Source organism: Maylandia zebra, linkage group LG16, assembly GCF_041146795.1.
Source record: "Maylandia zebra isolate NMK-2024a linkage group LG16, Mzebra_GT3a, whole genome shotgun sequence".
Classification (NCBI taxonomy): domain Eukaryota; kingdom Metazoa; phylum Chordata; class Actinopteri; order Cichliformes; family Cichlidae; genus Maylandia; species Maylandia zebra.
In genome coordinates, this window is record NC_135182.1 from 31,638,468 (window position 1) to 31,656,440 (window position 17,973).

General features: G+C 40.0%; 1 protein-coding gene across 8 annotated transcripts in view; it reads right to left on the bottom strand.

The window, feature by feature from the left end:
• Nucleotides 1-17,973, bottom strand: part of slc4a3 (solute carrier family 4 member 3) — a 67,621-nt gene that overhangs the window by 11,617 nt on the left and 38,031 nt on the right. For all 8 annotated transcript variants that reach the window (XR_013093645.1, XM_076875279.1, XM_014407650.4 and 5 more), the window contains 14 exons: nucleotides 15,199-15,344; nucleotides 12,941-13,121; nucleotides 12,588-12,723; nucleotides 8,257-8,440; nucleotides 7,383-7,485; nucleotides 7,023-7,207; nucleotides 6,603-6,822; nucleotides 5,578-5,793; nucleotides 5,338-5,486; nucleotides 5,044-5,238; nucleotides 4,773-4,955; nucleotides 2,089-2,178; nucleotides 1,807-1,973; nucleotides 1,438-1,691 (listed from right to left, as the gene is read on the bottom strand). Coding sequence is in view for 7 of the 8 variants with exons in the window: in XM_076875279.1 (XP_076731394.1) it covers nucleotides 1,438-1,691; nucleotides 1,807-1,973; nucleotides 2,089-2,178; nucleotides 4,773-4,955; nucleotides 5,044-5,238; nucleotides 5,338-5,486; nucleotides 5,578-5,793; nucleotides 6,603-6,822; nucleotides 7,023-7,207; nucleotides 7,383-7,485; nucleotides 8,257-8,440; nucleotides 12,588-12,723; nucleotides 12,941-13,121; nucleotides 15,199-15,344 (2,409 nt within the window). In the remaining variant the exon portion in view is untranslated. The remainder of the gene's footprint in view (nucleotides 1-1,437; nucleotides 1,692-1,806; nucleotides 1,974-2,088; nucleotides 2,179-4,772; nucleotides 4,956-5,043; nucleotides 5,239-5,337; nucleotides 5,487-5,577; nucleotides 5,794-6,602; nucleotides 6,823-7,022; nucleotides 7,208-7,382; nucleotides 7,486-8,256; nucleotides 8,441-12,587; nucleotides 12,724-12,940; nucleotides 13,122-15,198; nucleotides 15,345-17,973) is intronic.

Here is a 17,973-nt window from a genome sequence, read left to right on the forward strand (position 1 = left end):
TTTCTGCGTTAATGTTGGCAAACTCTTAAAAAACAACAGGCTTTATATGTTTTTCTGTAATTGGACAAAATAATTGCGTTTATTTTGACTTTGGAATTAATGTTGCTATACTTACTATGGCAGCATCCACACAGTGTATATGCAATCATGTGAAAATGGACATTTTCACAGACTCTGTGCAAACCCCTGAAAGACCAAGTGCACCCCATTCAGTATCTTGTAGAGCCATCTTAACATTAAGTAACTTGAGGTAATCTTTTTCTGTCTGACTTAAGAAGAACTTTAGGGTTGATGTAGCTCATTAGGTATAGCAGGTCAACTATTTGAGGATTAATTTATGCACAGTTCTCCTTCCTTAATCTTTTCCTTTTCCTTTTGTTGATTTACTGCTATAATTTGGATCATTGTTCTGTTGCAAGACCCAATTTCAGCCAACCTTTAGTTTGGCTTTTGCCACAAGTGGCACAGTGCATTATTACCAAACATTATGACTCCACTCATATGTCCAAAGCACATTGTTCCAGAAGTCCTGTGGTTTGTTCAGATGCAAACTTTGCAAAGCTAAGTACACTATGTTCTTTCTTTTTACAGAGAAGAGGCTTTCTCCTAGCAACCCTTTCCAAACAAGCAATACTTGTTCAGTTTTTCTGATGTTGTCATGCACTTTAATATTTACCATGCGAATTGAGACCTGTAGAATCTGAGCTTTTGGGTTTTCTAACAGTGTCTCTGTTCACTGAAAAATCTGAGATCTGGCTGAATATGCTGGTCCGTCCACTCCTGGGGAAAATGTGGCATTGTAGTAACACATCCGAATGCTCCAGACCAGAAAACTACGAATACTGCTTTTATAGAAGTGTCCAAACTTGCTAAAGATCAGTTAGTCAAGTGCATTTGATTAGCAGCATCTGGCTACTACTTATCCTCTTAACTCCTCCGAAAGAAGTAATGGTTTAATTTGTTTTTCACAGGACTGCACAGATTCCTTAAAAAAACGTTCTTTTCATTTGACTCGGCCACTGGCTTCACTTTCAGACTTTGAGGCTCCATTCTTGTGTTAAAGCACCTTAAAACTGCATTCCTTTTAATGGCCTGCAGTGGGGAGAAAATACCCCAACTCCTCAGCAATTAGGACCTTTTCCTAATGAGTTTATGGACTTAATTGAATATTTGAAATCTTACATAACAGAGCATGATACACATTTTTTTTTTTTTTTTAAAGAAATCGCAGTCAAAGTGCTGTAGACGTTCTAAACAACCATCTGTTTAGAAAGTCTGCAAATAAATATACATAAATGCAATGTATGTATATCTAAAACAACAGGCTTGATGTCAGGCCTTTCTAACTACAGTTGCTAAGCTATGATCAAAAAAGCAAGGGGGTGTGCTGCATAATCATTTGGTACTCCCCACTCCCATCCTTGCCTCTCCTCTTACCAACAAGCACAGCCACAAGAAGTCCGGTGAGCCTCTGCTCTTTCACCTCCTGGATCATGGGCTTTTCTCCAGGAGCCGTGGCCTTGCTCATCACTGTGAGCGCGTTAACATGAGTGACAGAGCGCACAGTGGCTGCCGTGAGCCACGGCAAGCCAAAAAGGGGGCAGAGGGCACCCAGGATGACAATGAGCAGGAGATCCAGATGGAAGCCGGAGCCTTTAACCAGCCGACGCTCCTTCTTACTGACTATCAACCTAAGATGTTGGAGGAACAAGACGAAAACAATAAAATGTTTATTTTAGTGAACATATTTCATGCACATGTACAGAATTCTTTGCAACTGTATATAATCATGGCGTGCGAACGTACGAAGTAATTTGAGTTTCCATGAAAATAAGAATGAACACAAGCAGGGCAGGAACAACAGACGCCCCCATCATCCAAGTGGGGAAGGGCTTCTTGTCACCAAAGGGGCTGATAAACCAACCTCTCTTATCAGGAGACGTGACAGAAAAACCTGATGGCACATTGAGTTTCTAAAAGAGAGAAAAAAAAAATCTGTTTTTAATACTGAAAAGAAAAATGTGTTAGAGCTTTTGAAAAATGTCTGCACTTGCTGTGCAGGATTTCTGTGATTAGCAGTGACGCTACCTGTGTGTAAGTGTCAGTAATGGCGTAATCCACCAGTACTGAAACTAAGATTGAGATCGGGATGCCAAAGTCACCGATAATCCTTCTGGCCTGGGGATATCAAGAAACCAAACATTAAATTAAAAGTGAAAATACATCCCAGATCTCATAAAGAGAAACATCACTTGAGCATAAGTCAAAGATTATGTAAAAAGAAGTCATGCAGAAGGGAACAACCTCCTGTTGAGTGGAAAAATGCTGATTTGAATTGCTTTTCATATGAATGAGTATAAATTATATGACTGATCTGCTCTTTTTTCATCAAAACAAACCACTTTAGCTATCAAGACTAGCCAGCAGTAGTTTGTCTGTAAAACAGAAGCTTAAAAACGTATTTGCATCACTGAATAACTGCACATAACCGTTTCAGTGCAGAGACAAAGATATTTACGATCTGAAATCACACAGCCTACCTGCCTCGTCTCATCTTAAGCTACAGTTTACCTTCAAATATAAACTGTGAAGTCTTGATACATGCTCTGTCATCCAGGTACAGAAATGCCAGAAATGTTCATCTGGAACAAGTGAGTTATTCAGTCTTAGCTCACTGCAGGTTTTCCCAAACTTATAAATGGTACAGTTGCATAACAGTCATTATGCATTCAACTGCGAATGAAGAATACATTTGTATGAGTGACAAAACATTTCTGTCCAGATGGACAGAATCAACCTTCTGACATAAACGCTGACGTTTTCCTCCACTAGAAGTGCTAAAGAGCAATGTTTCATATATGGCCCTTGTTCTTTCACAGCATGTCACACATCCCTGCTGAGGTTTGGACACCTTTCCACAATATTTAGTGGTAACAGCATGCAGAAAAGCCACAGAGGATGAAGTTTAAACAATACTGTTTCTAAAATATACAGTAAAATATGTATTTATTTAGAAAGTAAATGAAATTTAAATTTCAAGAAGATGTTTCACCTCTCATTCAAGAGGTGTCGTCACTTCTAAAACCAAATGGAAGAGAGTTTCAGAGAGGTATTTAAACCTTAGTGAGGGTTGCTGACCTCACCTGAGCCACGGTGTGAAAAAAGGTGTGGGTCCTTAACATCACCAGAGGTTTCGGCTGAAACCACTGTGACACCTTCCCTCACCCTATCATGAGCATTGTACTTTAGACCCAGCTGCAGCTTCAGACAAATACTGGTTTATCTCAAGGACAAAAGCTCCCAAACACAAGATAACAACACTGGAGGAAATCAATGACTGGTTGTGCCACAATTTTCTCCAGCTAAACAAAAACAAAACTGAAGTAATAGTCTTTGGCGCCAAAGAAAAACGATTACAGGTCACCAGAGAACTTCAATCTATACATCTAAAAACCACAAACCAGGAGAGAAATTTGGGTGTAGTGATGGATGCAGACCTAAACTTAGAAAAACACATTAAGACAATAACAAAGTCAGCTTACTATCACCTCAAGAATATATCAAGGATAAAAGATCTGATGTCTCAACAGGACCTGGAAAAACTAGTCCATGCATTCATCTTTAGTAGGCTTGATTACTGTAACAGCATCTTTACAGGTCTACCTAAAAAAATCAATCAGACAACTACAGCTCATTCAGAACTCTGCTGCTCGAGTCCTCACTAAGACCAAAAAAGTGGACCACATCAGTCCAGCTCTGAGGTCCTTACACTGGCTGCCTGTCCGTCAGAGGACAGACTTTAAAGTTCTGATGCTGGCCTATAAAGCTCTGAATGGTTTAGGACCAAAATACATCAATGACCTCCTGACCCAGTATGAACCATCCAGATCCCTCAGGTCATCTGGATCCGGTCTTTTATCAGTTCCCAGAGTCAGAACCAGACACGGAGAAGCTGCATTCAGCTTTTATGCTCCTTATATCTGGAACAAACTCCCAGAAAGCCTCAGATCAGCTGAAACACTCAGTTTATTTAAATCCAGGTTGAAGACTCACCTGTTCTCAGCTGCATTTGAATAAAGCACCAAATCCACACTTTAAGCTTAAATTTCAAAACTTACATTTAACTACTGATTTTATCTACTGTTCTGATTTTATCTGTTTTGATTTTATATACTGTTGTTTGTTTGTTTGTTAATTAGTTAGTTAGTTTATTTGCTTGTTTTATTCAATTTTAAATCATGCTTTTTATTTGTTCTTGTTTCTAATGTCTCTGTAAAGCACTTTGAATCACCTTGTTGTTGAATTGTGCTATACAAATAAACTTGCCTTGCCTTGCCTTGCCTGTGCATGCTGTGCAGAGCAGCACTATACTGTACACCCTCACCTAAAGGGTAAAGGTCACTCTTTCGACAACAAAGCGGGCTTGACAGAAGAGTAAAAGAAGCCATCTATGTGCCCTGTGTACAACCGTAATTAAACAGATGCGGTGGGTTATGACACCAACTGTCAGCCACCTACAATGCAGTCTTGAGATCTCTTCCCAAGCGCCTCAACCCCCACTCACAACACGTGTCAGCTGACCTTAATAGATCATATGATAGGGTGAGGGCAAGGTATCGCAGTGGTTTCACCCTTGTCTCCATTAAACATAAAGAAGTCCATTCACTTTAGACTTAGACTAGATGTAATAAAAAATGCTCTATAGAGTCCATTTATATTCTCATGAGAAGTATGATATGATTTGTTTGAAAGGATTAAAGGAAGTTTATTACCTTGTTACCTAAAAACCGGCTGTTTCGAAACTTCCTGAGAAAGAATGCAACAAAGAAAGTGCCCATCATGAGCACCAGAGAAAGAAGAGCAGTGTTAGGCTGGTTGTATATGGGACCATCAAAATATTGAGACCCACTGGCGTCAGTGGGATACACTGCCATCAGTGGATGTTCCTTAAAAACCTGGAAGAAAAAAAAAAAAAGAGTAAATCTATACAATGTGACTGATTTTATTAGCATTTGCAGGACTGATTACTGTTTAAATTCTTACCTTGATGAGCTTAGAGAAAGTCTCATAGATGAAGATGAGGGAGATGAGGAAAGCGAAAATCTCCTGTGTAAAAGGTGAGATGTAGCGGACAAGGAAGCTACCCTCTGCTGCCACAATCACCAGGACGATGAAGATGAGCCAGAAGCCGATCCACACTCGACCAGTCAGGTACTCAAAGTTGTAGACCTGACAAAACTGAGTGAGAGGACAGATTAATCACCTGACAAGAGAAAAAGTACATGGGATGATATGAAGAGGGAGGCTTTGTGTTGTCATTGTCTTGTTAAAAGTCACCTTATAGAAGGCCTCTTCAAACACCAGTAAGGGTCCAGAGAAGCCAGTGATGAGAAGGGGTTGTCCAGCAAGCAGTGAGAATATAACTCCGATAGTTGCAGTGGAAACAATGAGTTCAGTCACTCCCATCATGCCCTCTGTTTTCTCTCCTGTATGTAGAAGTAGCCACACAGAGATAGACAAATTAGATGCAGTACATCAAAGAATATGGACTATATATTTTAAGTAAGTTTTGATTACCCAGGAGGCCTCCAAAGGTAATAGTGGGTGACAGTGCGGCAAAATAGATGAAGATGACAGCAGCAATGCACTGCATGTCCAGGGCGTCTTTTAAGTCGCTCACATATTGCGGGTAACGCCTGCGGATGTCGTGGATCAAACCTCCAAACAGCATTCCTGAGCGCTTTAATGGATCCACTTCCTGTTCTCCCTCCTCCTCCTCCTCAGGACTCACCTCTGTGGGCATTCATACAGGCATCACAGCATGAACAAACTAATATCCACGGACCATCCATGAGTAAAAAACAATAAACCACTGCAGTTCTTCAACTGGCCACTTGACGTTACCTCCAAAAGGGAGTCATTTCTTTTTGACCCTCATTTTAAAATGTCCAACTTTATAGTAGAAAGAAACGTCTCCTTTATAACAGCTGTACAGGGGGTAAATTATGTGCTTTATCTTCCATGCTTAAATTTTATTGCTGCTTTTTTTTTGCAAATATTAGTTCATTACTTCTGTGACTGACCAGTGGGTGCTAAAATACGTAGCGATTGATGCTAGCTGTTTATGATGCTAGTTACTGATATGGACCATTTGACCATATTTATGCTGCTGGTTGCTTTTGGAAAAGGCCATCCAAGAAGTCCAGCTTTTGTAAGCAAAATTCTAGTATTTTATTTGGTTGTTAATTAGCTTGTATTGGTTTCTGTCTATATAGCCTATGCACATTCCTTGCTAACAAAGCTTTTTAGCATTTGGCTGATAACTTAACGATTCATTTGCTCTTCTAAATCTAATAATTTCTTCCTCCAAAAAACAAGGTAGTGAATGAATTTTATATTTTTTCTATTTACAATAGATTCTATGAAAACATCAGAACTTACAGAAGAGAAAAGACATGAGAATAGATTAGACACATTTCTTCTGTTGATTTGAGCCCTAATACACAAGTCTCAAGTGTCCAGGTGTCTAGTTGTTCACTGAAGTTTTCCAGCCTTTTCTGAACCAGTGCTGTCTGGAACAATTCAAGTACATTATTTTTTACCTTTGATTTCTGACTCTACTCCAATTAAGGAGCTGTGCTTCTTGAGCTCTCTTTCCTTTCTCTTCCGCAGCATCTGTTTCTGGAAGTCAGCCACTGTCTTCAGGAGGTCTTTTCCCTCCACGTCTGACGGTGGAATCACGATGCTGTAGTCCAGGAATTCATTGATGCCATTCAGGAGGTCTTGTCTGTCATCAGCAAAGTAGGCAACCTCATGGAAGTTCTAATCCAGAACAGAAGTGGATGGCCGTGACAGAAAAAGCAGGATAATTAGAAATCTGTGTGACTTGTCCAATTTTAACCCCCACTTTCTATCACTGGAAAGATATTATAGGATTCAAAACTATTTTGGTTTAGCAGATTATCATTATTAGTAAAAAAAATTACACACCTTAGAGCCTTAGAATAAGATTTGGAGACTACCTTGTCTGACATGAGAGTGGAGAAAGAACGTCCAATTTCATGATAGTCCACGTTGGACTGACTGGGACCGAGAAGGACGAAAATAAATCGAACAGGGACGGGAACCTCAAGCACCGACTCCAGAAGGACTGCCTCGCTCAGCCTGACAAAGGCCATAGCCGGCTGCTCCAGAAATTCAACACAACCTTACAGAACAGGACAAAATAAAGAAATAAAAAAAACCTGCTTACTGATTTGATGTACTTCACAAGAAAAATATTGAGAGTGGCAGTTTGTGAGGCACAGCCAAATCAAGAAATTAGCATTATTCTCCCAGTGGTTTATAAAAACTGAAAAGAAAAACTCTGTCCCAAAGCTTACCAACTAAAACAATGACCGCCTCAGCGTCTTTGGGAATCTTGGCGAGAAGTTTCATAGATCTGGCTGTGGCTGGATGAGTCTCCGGCAGAGGGTGGAGAGATTTCTTGGAGGAAGAACAGTACAAAGATTACCCACATTACTGGCTAGCCAGGGTGATGTGATATAACAAAGAACTGCGCTAATAATGTGACATTATTCTTACATTTGTGGGAACGTAGGTATCAACAGTCACATCTCATTTCAAACCATTTTTTATGCCTCAAAAATATTTTTTAATAAGCTGGTTTAAATTTGCCAACATTTTAAGCTGAGGAGGAACAAGTTTTCGCAGCTAATATATCAAGATGCTTTAACCAGAAGCACCTGTACGCTGACTAAGAACTTAACTCAACACATGTGGCGCAGGGAGGCCTGCGTTCTCCGACTTCAAGAACTACTTACATGACCTCTGACCTTGTTAAGAAGCGTCTCAAAGGCCAAAGTGAGAGCCACGGGCCTCACATCAGGAATTTTGTGTAACCACGTTCAAAATCTGTGCTCACTGTGTGCTTCTTAGAACTTAATGCAAACCATAAACTAAAACAAGACAGCTCAGCATCCCTTTAATCTCCGTCCACTTAGATAGCTGTGTCCAATTACCCCGGTGGGATCTTGTCAGAGCTACTTAATCACTCACTTTGGCTTTGGTAGAGCCAATTTAACGCGCTGTCTGCCTGCACTGTTTCAACGACGTCACATTGTTTCATCGCCGAGACCCCATATTTCTCAGATCTCTGTCAGGAGCCTCTTAAAAATCAAATGAGCTGTGTAAATGACGTTAACTACAGAGACACTGACAATGTGTAACACATTAAAGAGAGAAGAGAAAACTTACAAACAGGCTAACAAAAACGTCTTGTTTGGGATCGTACACGGGTCCTTTGTGTTCGTGGTGCTCATCGTGCTCTTCGGACACCAATGGCTGGTTGGTGTCGTGGACGTGGTTGTGGTTGTAGCTGCCATGAAGACTGCTGGATGAGTGGTGGCGATGAAAACGATTTTTGTGATCGCTTAGATGGCTGCAAAAAAAATAATTATATATATATATATATATACAAAGTATAATTTCCAGCTATGCCTGCAATATAATATAGTCACTAAACTGCAAAAAATGTTAATGTGATTAAAGTTAACATCACAATATTAAACAGCAATGAGCATCTTAACATGGAGGCTTTTGCAAATTAGCAGAACGCACAAAAGCACAACCAAGGCTGTGAAGGAGATTTGGGTCACAGTAAGAGAGCAGATTCTAATGATGATATAAGCAACCAATACCCGTCCACTCATTTCATTTGAATCCCAAAAGTCAATCTCATGTGAGAGCCAAATAAGGGCTAAGAGATCATCAAAGTTATCAAATTGTTATATACATTCTCATTTCGAAATGCCAGTTGCAGTTGTTATCTCATCCATAGATATGGCCAGCAACTGCCATCCTATACTGTCTGCAAGGAAAAGCCTGCACAGTGATAGGAAACTGGAGGCTGGACATTGAGATGGGGATTTCAGGTCCTATCTCCAACACTTGAACCTATGCAGACTCGTACTTGTGGTGGTACAAAATAGACTACCGGTGTAACATTTCAATGCCTAAATCTAACCAGACAGTGAATGAAAACAAAAGTCAGTGAGTAAAAGTGAAAGGCCAAGAAAGTTACCTTCAAAAGGAGGTGGTCGAACTCGAGATGAAGGTTATGGGATTATGCTACCAACAACTCCCCCAACTGTGCTTACTTTTGTTGCTGCTTTAGAACGGAAACACGCTTCTGTCAACGAGGCGGCACCTCCAAAATTAAATGTGTTAACTGCCCGAGCCTGCTCGTAGCTGGAGACAGCTAAGAACTGGTGATACCAAATGATAAGGGTCATTCAGGGGAATAAGAACAACGGAAATAGTCTGAATCAAATTTGGTGCAAGTCCAGTCTTGTAAATGTCAACATTTTTCCATGACATTAATAAATACCTACGTGAACTTTCACAAGACCTGAAATTCCAGTGGGTGCTTCTGCAAGCACTTTTTCAAAGGTAAGAATCAGAAATATAATCTTAACTCAAAGCCTCCAGAAGGTGCAGCTGCTTTTACTATTATTTAATAACTACTGTTTTCAAGGCCAAAAATATCCATGCTCAATTGCCTAATGCTAAGGACAGCTTAATCATTTTTAAGTGGGCTGCAGAATTACCTGGATTCTAGAAATGCTCAAAACAGCTGTGCTTCTTATTCACCTAATCCATCTTTTGTTCATTTAATGTGTTGACCATCTTTACCTCATGCGGCTGCAGTGGAGGTCATAAATCTTAGAAAAGTCATCAGCAAAATCCTTCCAAAATTAAACCGCTTTGCAGCTAATCAGAAAGCGGTTTCAGGAAAATCTGAGTTGACACATTAACGTGATATTTGCATTACGGTATCAATAAAAGAGCCAGAGACTGACCTTTGTAGCCCTTATTTTCTCTGCTTTCTTTGCGTGTGATGTTAAGCACATTTCACCCCACTTAAAGACAAGTTTTTAAGCATGTCAAACTGGCCAAGTTTCACTACATCACTGTTCAGTCCACTGGTGACATCACCTCACTCATTAGGCCCACATGGTCCAATAAGACTGCGCTCAAATTGGAAGAGACAGCGCCCCAAGACAAAAGAACGAAGTGTGACACTGAAGTCAATTGCACACAAAACGTTTCCAAAGGATCCTTAAAGTGGTCTGAGTAAGCGATGAGCTAAATCCTAGCAGCACTTCAGTGTGATTTTATTCCACGTCATAAATCTGATCTTTTAGCCTAGCGATGACTCTAATGACGGAGTGTTCTTTTCCCTGTGGAACCAGCCAGTGACATGCTGGGAATTTATGCGAAAAGGCAGTGAAATGTGGAACGAATGCATGAAGGCCCGCTGCTAAGAACGTCCACTGGCCTGCTTCTTCTGAGTGCATCTGCTGTGGCGCTTTGTGAGCATGTGTGCAAAATATGTAAAAAAGAACTGTAAATGTTGCCATGTTCGCTATAATCCATGGGTCTAACTAAGGTCACCACACCATTATCCAGGAGAGATTCTTCTTCTTCAAATCCAGGCTGTACCATTCTGCCTTAAAAAAAAGGGGGGAACCTGGCAGGACTGAGGTTCTATGCAGTCAGGAGAAAAAGGGACATTCTGAGCTCCTTGTAAAGTATAACAATAACAGGCGTGAGGGAAAATTCAACACCAGTTGACAAAACTGTCTCACTCCAAGTTCAAAAGTTGTTCTGGAATGCGCTTGTCTTCCTTATCTTATTTTCTATACTACTTCCACCTAAGTACAAAAGCATCATTTTAGAAAAGCAAAAGTCACAGGAGCTCTTGAGTTAAATATCATAAGCTGCAGAACAGGATTTAGATTTGTTTCTATTAATATTAATTGGAGGCTTTGTGAGTAAGATGGCAACATTGTATGTACTTCTGACAGGCAGGGCTCGTCTTTCCTCTGGTAATTTAGCCAACATTTACTTGACTTGTTTCCAGTCTCTAGTTATGTAACTGTAAAATGTAATTCGCTGTGTTATAGAGCGCTATTCGATTGGCCACGTGTATCACAGTTTAGCTGTCGTGTCAATGCCAGGGCAAATCAATGAGTGGCAATATCAGGGAGCACTGGAGTCACAGTTCCATGCTTTTATTTGTTTGACTTGGGTACAGGATGTAAGTAACTATATCCTCACGTGTTTTGTGAATAGCTAGTTAAATATTACTTTTTTGAATTCGGATTATGACAACGAAAAGCACGTTCTAGTGTCCTATGATTACCACCACCTTCCCATATCTACTCATATACACTTCCGCTGGTTTAACAGCATCACACCCAATAATTTCCAACAACACCATCGATCCAGCAGTGGCAGGCTTAGACTTACTAATGCAGAAAAAAGCAAAGCGCTGAAAACTCCTCGGCTCAAATAACAGCTGAGCCAGCTAGAAAGAAACAGGAAACATTTGAAATGAAAACACGTATAGTTTTTTAGGAAAAAAGTAAGCCTGGATTTATAAAGTGAATTTTGGGGACACATAAATTTTACACTCTCCTTTTCACTCTCGGTGCGTAGGAATCAGCAACGGTCTTAAACAAAGGCAAAGATCAAACATCCAGGAAGGACCACACAACGAAGACTCAAATGCCAAGTCTAACAGCACAGGCTTTAACACTCAGTACAGATACAGCCCAGTCTTGACATTTGCAGTTCAGTCAACCCGGGGAAGTACAGCAGTTGATGAGCCAAGTCTTGTTAAATGTCACTTTTTGGAAATTCCCAGCTCAGTTCCCCTGAGTTGAATTTTTTTTTTCTCTCCTCTGTGGGATAATGATTAATGAGCAGGAAGGCTTGGATCTAATTCTTCATACGACCAAACCTACAATCCAGGGTCAGAATGTAAACAAAGCTGCATCCACAGTACCCTAAATTGACAGGTTGGTTAATACATGGGTAAAGAACCAACTAAATCTCACTGATTTTAGGGAATATCTCATGAAACAGAAGTCAAGGGATAAACAGGAAGCTTTTTTTCTCAAAGATCCAAAGATAAACATGTTAAGGAAGCACATTCTCATTAAGCTACTGTAAATCCAAACGCATAAAGAACACTTAAACAACCTTTTCTTAACATGAGTGTGTTACATGTTAATATGATCTTTACTCAGGGTCAGGCACAAAGTCAAAAAGAGCCTTAACCAGACTCCTTTCAAATATTTCAAGAAAGCTAAATGGTTTGCTCTTCTGTGTCCCCTGACACAATGAGAACTTTCGGAAAAACTTACACACCAAGTCACATCTTTTTTTCTGCTCTCTATCTGTCAGAGCTAGTGCACACACTGGCACACACGCCTACAAACATAAAGCAGCAGCAGCACACAGGATGACACCCTGTGTTACAAAAATCGAAGGTGGTGTTAGCATTTTAACTAGTCTTTATAATTAAACTGCTGCAAACCAATCGGGGAAAACAATCACTTTTATTTCTCTGATTCACTGCTCTGCTCGGCTTTTATTTTTCATCTCTTTTCCATTAACTTGAAACATCTTCTCCTTGAACTGTGGTTCTTCACTGTTTACCACCGCAGGAAATAATGTTATGAATTGGTGATGCACTCAATCAGGCACAGCCTAATGCTAGTGTCAGCCTGGTTACTGACCTGTGTTTGAGAAGCAGGGCCCGAAGAACGTTGGGCCTATCCTCGGCTCTGATCTGATCGGAAATGATCATCGTCTCCACGACCAGGTGGGCGATGCCGGGCAGAGAGGTCTGTTCGAGGTCCAATAGGATGGCACCTAGAGAAGAAAGGCCAACCCAAACAAGTCGCTGCTGCAACTTTATTCAGTCTTAAGGGGAAGAAACAGTTTTAAGCAAGCTTGAAACAAAGCAGGAAACAATTTGCGGTTTTCTGCATATCACAGTTATGTTTGTGAATTTCATTTCAGCTGCACATACGATAAACTGCATGACTGATAACGTGATGCTTGCTGGACACACACAGGAGCTTTTTACCATGTGTGATGGTGCGGCGAAGCTCCAGCAAGCTGCGGAAGGACAGCGAGGCCACATGAGGTTTTCCCCAGCGGTCCGTCTCATCGTCCACATCCTCCTCGAACTTGATCCAGCGAGCGCGCTCCTTCCATCGCATTTCATGGTCCTTCTCCACAATCAGCTCGTTCAGCTCCACAAACAACTGGAGATAAAACAGGGCAGAAACATAAGCGCTAAAGCACACGCTTGACCCGTTACACGTACCTGTCTAAGATTACTTTTGGAATATGTTTGACAACTGTGTTATGAGGGTGTAACTCAGTGGGGAAAAACATGTCTATCACGTTGTTTATAATCCATAATCAAGTTCCTTGGAACGCATTTAAAGCTGTGAAAATCCCCCCAACTTCTTTTCCAAGTTCCTATCTTCAATACAGTTTGTTTACCAAAACATACACGGAGAAAGAATAAAATAATGATTGAAGACAGTGCACACAGCACACTCAACCAGCTAAGAGAAAGGCTGTGTGCATCATGCACTCGCTGTCTTTGGACAGAACTATGAAGAATAAAGTGGTCTAGAGGGACAATCTGTTACATTTTTAAAAAGAATGACTTTTTTCCTCAGAGCAACACAATTTTTGTTTTTGACTGTCAAACTCAGAAGAAACAAATATGCACTTTGTGCTTAAGCTACAGTAAGACTACACTTGGGACCTGTAATTAAAGCTCTACTGCTCAATACTTATACTAATACTAACTAGGATTGTGTGTGAGAAAGGGGAAAAGCATACACAAAATTATCCCCCACTTTGCAATTCCCCTGAGCATTGCTGATCTATTTTCGCCTTTTCAAGCTTTTAGTTTTGGTTTGTCTGTCTACAGTTTATATCTGCATGTTGGTTATTTCTCAATCCTTTCATCAACCTTTTTTCAAACACAGACTGTAAATGGATAAAGCCATCGTGACACAACTTATTGCTTAGCAAAGGTCATTCTAGAAGCACCAGCTTTTTCAAAAAGGAACCAGTCTGACCGAGAAACTGGAACACAAGAGACATTTAAATGATAGCAACTTGTTAACTGAATATACCTCGATTTAATTTCTTTTTTGACTGTAATGAAGACCATTATTTACAAAAAGAACATCATGTTATAATCAGCAAGACTTGAAACCATGAACTCGTGAGGAAGGTGTTTACTTCAGTCACAGGTCACGAGACAAGGGCTGTTCTCCCATAGACTTCTATGGAAATTAGTTTCATTATGTAGCTAGAGGAGATGCCCCCTGCTGGAAATTAAAAACAATGCGGGTTAAAGGCACTTGCATATTAAATGATAATTTCAGCCACAGAAGCTACATCCATCTCTTATAATCACTTTTGGAGAGCAGCAGGGAGATGTTAGTGGTGTCATGTATTTAATATATATTCTTAGCACTTATTTGCTGATTATATTGTTTTATGTATAAGAGAGGCCCAACTCTGAGTACAGTCTGTGCCAAAACGTACTGACAGGAAACTGCATGCTTTTGCAGAGAATATGAGCTGCAGGCAGAAAGTGAAACTAAGTAGTGTTTGATTGAAACTTAAAGTGTGCGTGACGTGTAGAGGAAGTATATAAATAGACCACTTTGAGCCGTGTCTTTCTTTGCCATTAAGAGAATACACAAGAACTGGATTTAATACTTGGTGCCGTGACCCGGATTCTTTTGTGGCTGAGGGGACTAATTCGGAATTTAAGGTACGATCTGATATGAGGCAAAAAAGGTAAAGCCATTGTACAGTGTCTCCTTTTGTAACTTGCTAGCAGCCTTTGGATCACTTATTAGTTAAAGGACAAGATATTTTCCCTGCAGCACCTTTATTACACAGTAAAAATGTCAGTAACAATCTCAGTTGTTGTCACAGTTTATCTCTGCCACTGTGCCAACACAATATTATTTAACACTGTTTAAGGGTAGAATTCTTAACAAAGCAAGCTATTTAAAGAAAGTTCACTCATGAACCAAAGAAGTTTCTTTATGATGCTATCATAATAAAATCGAAGACTCACAGTCATAGAAACAACTATCAGGAGGCTGTGAGCCCCAGCACATGTGCAAAAGTACTCACATCTGACTGTGTCCCTGCAACAGTATATGTCTCCAGGACCACATTTTGTCATGCTGACGCACAAAAAACAAAAACTATAACACAGTGAAAAGAACACCAGCTATGCTACTGCATGTGATTAAAAAAGTAAGCAAAACAAAACGTGGCTGTCACCGCGCTGCAAACCTCGTGAGTTTTCTTTTCCGAAGCCCTCTTCTTCTTCTTCAGGCTGGACAGCGGCGTAGAACTGTTGCTGGTTCGGCTCATGTGACATCGGGACGACTTCTTCACCAGGTGCCGACGCACCCCAGGGTTATCCTCAAATCTGTGACCTAGTGTTGTCGAATCAGAATGTAAGAGGTCAGAAGTGCTAAGTCATGATGTCTGGATTATTAGTAAACAACCCGAATATGTACATTTAGTAAGAGGTAGGCTGAAATGCTTTTTTAAGTGTGTGTTTAATTATAAAATGTGCTCCATACTGGAACGTCCAATAACATAAGGCACAGACTACACAGTATTGTGTGGAACAGGAAATTATTACAGAAGAGGAGGTTTTACGCACAAACATTTGTCAGTTCATAAAAACTATATTCAAATTCAATTTCCTCGACCTGCCAATCACATGTTATTGAATTTTGGATGAGGCAGCCTTGGCAACGACTCTCCATTCAACAGAGGGGGGAGATTGGGTGGTCCCTAAATTTGAATAAAGGGAATGGAAATCTAAAGCTAGCATAGCTTTTCCACATATGTGGAAATATGTTTAGAGAGAAATTATTTCAAGTTCTGATTATCATAATCTATTTACAATTCATTACAAAACTAAAGAAACACATACACAAACCAGATCCACCAACGGATCTGGTTTGTGTATGCCAAAGTAATGGTGGACTGTACTGCTGCCGACCAGCCAGAGCGGCCAGTGCATGAAAATAATTTCTTCCTGAGTAAACACTGTCTTTTTTAATTTTTCTCCCTGAGCAGTTGGAGGCCGAGTGTTTGTGTGTGCACAAACTGCTGTTAGTGTTCCATCCTGCTGCGTCATGCCTTCCTTGGGGAAACAGAGAGAATGGAAATGAAAATGAAGTTAAGCTACATTTTATTTTGTAAAGTCTCCCAGGCAAAAACCTCTGAAGGTTGGCCTTGTTTGAACTGCCTCAGCTGATCTGGATGAGCTGTTTTTTTCTCACCACAGGGCAGGGCAAAGAAAGGGCATTCCAGTGTAGGTGAAAAGGACATTCTATCCATCTTCTTGAACTCGTTGAACCCATGTCAGACTTTCTCCAAACTCGCAGAGAAACCATGACTTAGATGCCCAATGATACCTGAACCATAGTAGGGTATAATCCAACACACTAGAGCAACAATTGTCCAGATATTTTGTAAATGTCTGATGAACTTTCAAGCATTTAGAAAAAAATCTTTGGAAGTATCAAGGCCTGTAACCTTACATTTGCGAAGAAAACTCCTTTTAACCTCCTGGGGTGGCTTAAAAAAAAAAAAGGTGAGTAAGAAGAAACACTAATCATGGGAAGCCCCCAGCAGCCTAGGCTTATTACTGCATGACTAAAGGGGACTCAGGGTCATGTGTCACAGCTCTAAGTACATCACTTTCTTCTAAATGAAAATTTAAAGTCTAATCTTAAAAGCAGAGTCTTTCTCTGAAACCAAACTAGAAGCTTGTACAACAGAAAACGGGCCACTCTAGTTTTAAATACCCCAGAAACCACAAGTGAACCAGCAGTCTGAGAGCAAAGTGCTCTAATGGGGGGTATGAAGTCTTTAAGATAAAAGGCGGAATGATTATTTTACAAGTTTAAATTCAATTCTAGATTGAACAGGGAGCCAATGAAGAGAAGCCAGTATGGACGAAATATATTTTGTCTTTCTTGGTCCCGTTCAGCAGTCTTCCTGCAGAGTTTTGGATCAAATGAAGGCTTTTGAGGGAGTTTTTAGGACATCCTGATAATAGTGAAAAACAGTAGTCCAGCCTACAATTAATGAATGCATGTACTAGTTTTTTCAGCATCACTCTGGGAAAGGATGTTTGTAATTTTAGAGATAATGCACAAATGGAAAAAAAGCAGTCCTACATATTTATTTGATATACACACTGAAGGACATATCCTGGTCAAAAATGACTCCAAGATTCCTTACAGTGTCACTGGAGGCCAAGGTAATGCCATCCAGAGTATGCATCAAGTTAGACACTGTATCTCTGAGATTTTAAGGGCCGAGTACAATAACCTCAGTTTTATTTGAATTTAGAAGCAGGAAATTAGAGGTCATCTAGGTTTTTATGCAATTAAAAATAGATAAAAGTGGGTATCTTATGCATAATCAGTGAAAATGTGTGCTATGCCTTCTAATGATACTAACTTCTAATGACATGTTCTAAAACACATTCAGACACATTCTAAAACAGGCAGAAAGATTTTTTAAAATAAAATGCCAACATGCAACATTTCAAATGACATATTTTAAATTTTACTTCATGTCAATCCAGCCTATAGTGGCACCACTCCAGTTATACAAACCCACAGGCAGTAGTTAAGATGTTGTGAAATACGGTCTTTAACACGATGAATGTGTGTATAAAATAATACAAATAAATAACATAAATAAAACTACTGTACGCTAGCAACAATGTACTGAGTTGCAGTGCTCAAAATGCTAAGACTCATGATGGCAGCGCTAAAATTTCGCTTTCTCTCACTGTACATTTTCATTGTCATTTAATGTCACATGAAAATACTGGCCTTTGGTTAAAAATGGTAAATGGTCTGTATTTATATAGCGCTTTACTAGTCCCTAAGGACCCCAAAGTGCTTTACATATCCAGTCATCCACCCATTCACACACACATTCACACACTGGTGATGGCAAAAAAACCATCATGGTTTGTGTTGAAAAACCTTATTGCCATCAAGATGTTTAAAGGTAAAGGAATCACTTTGG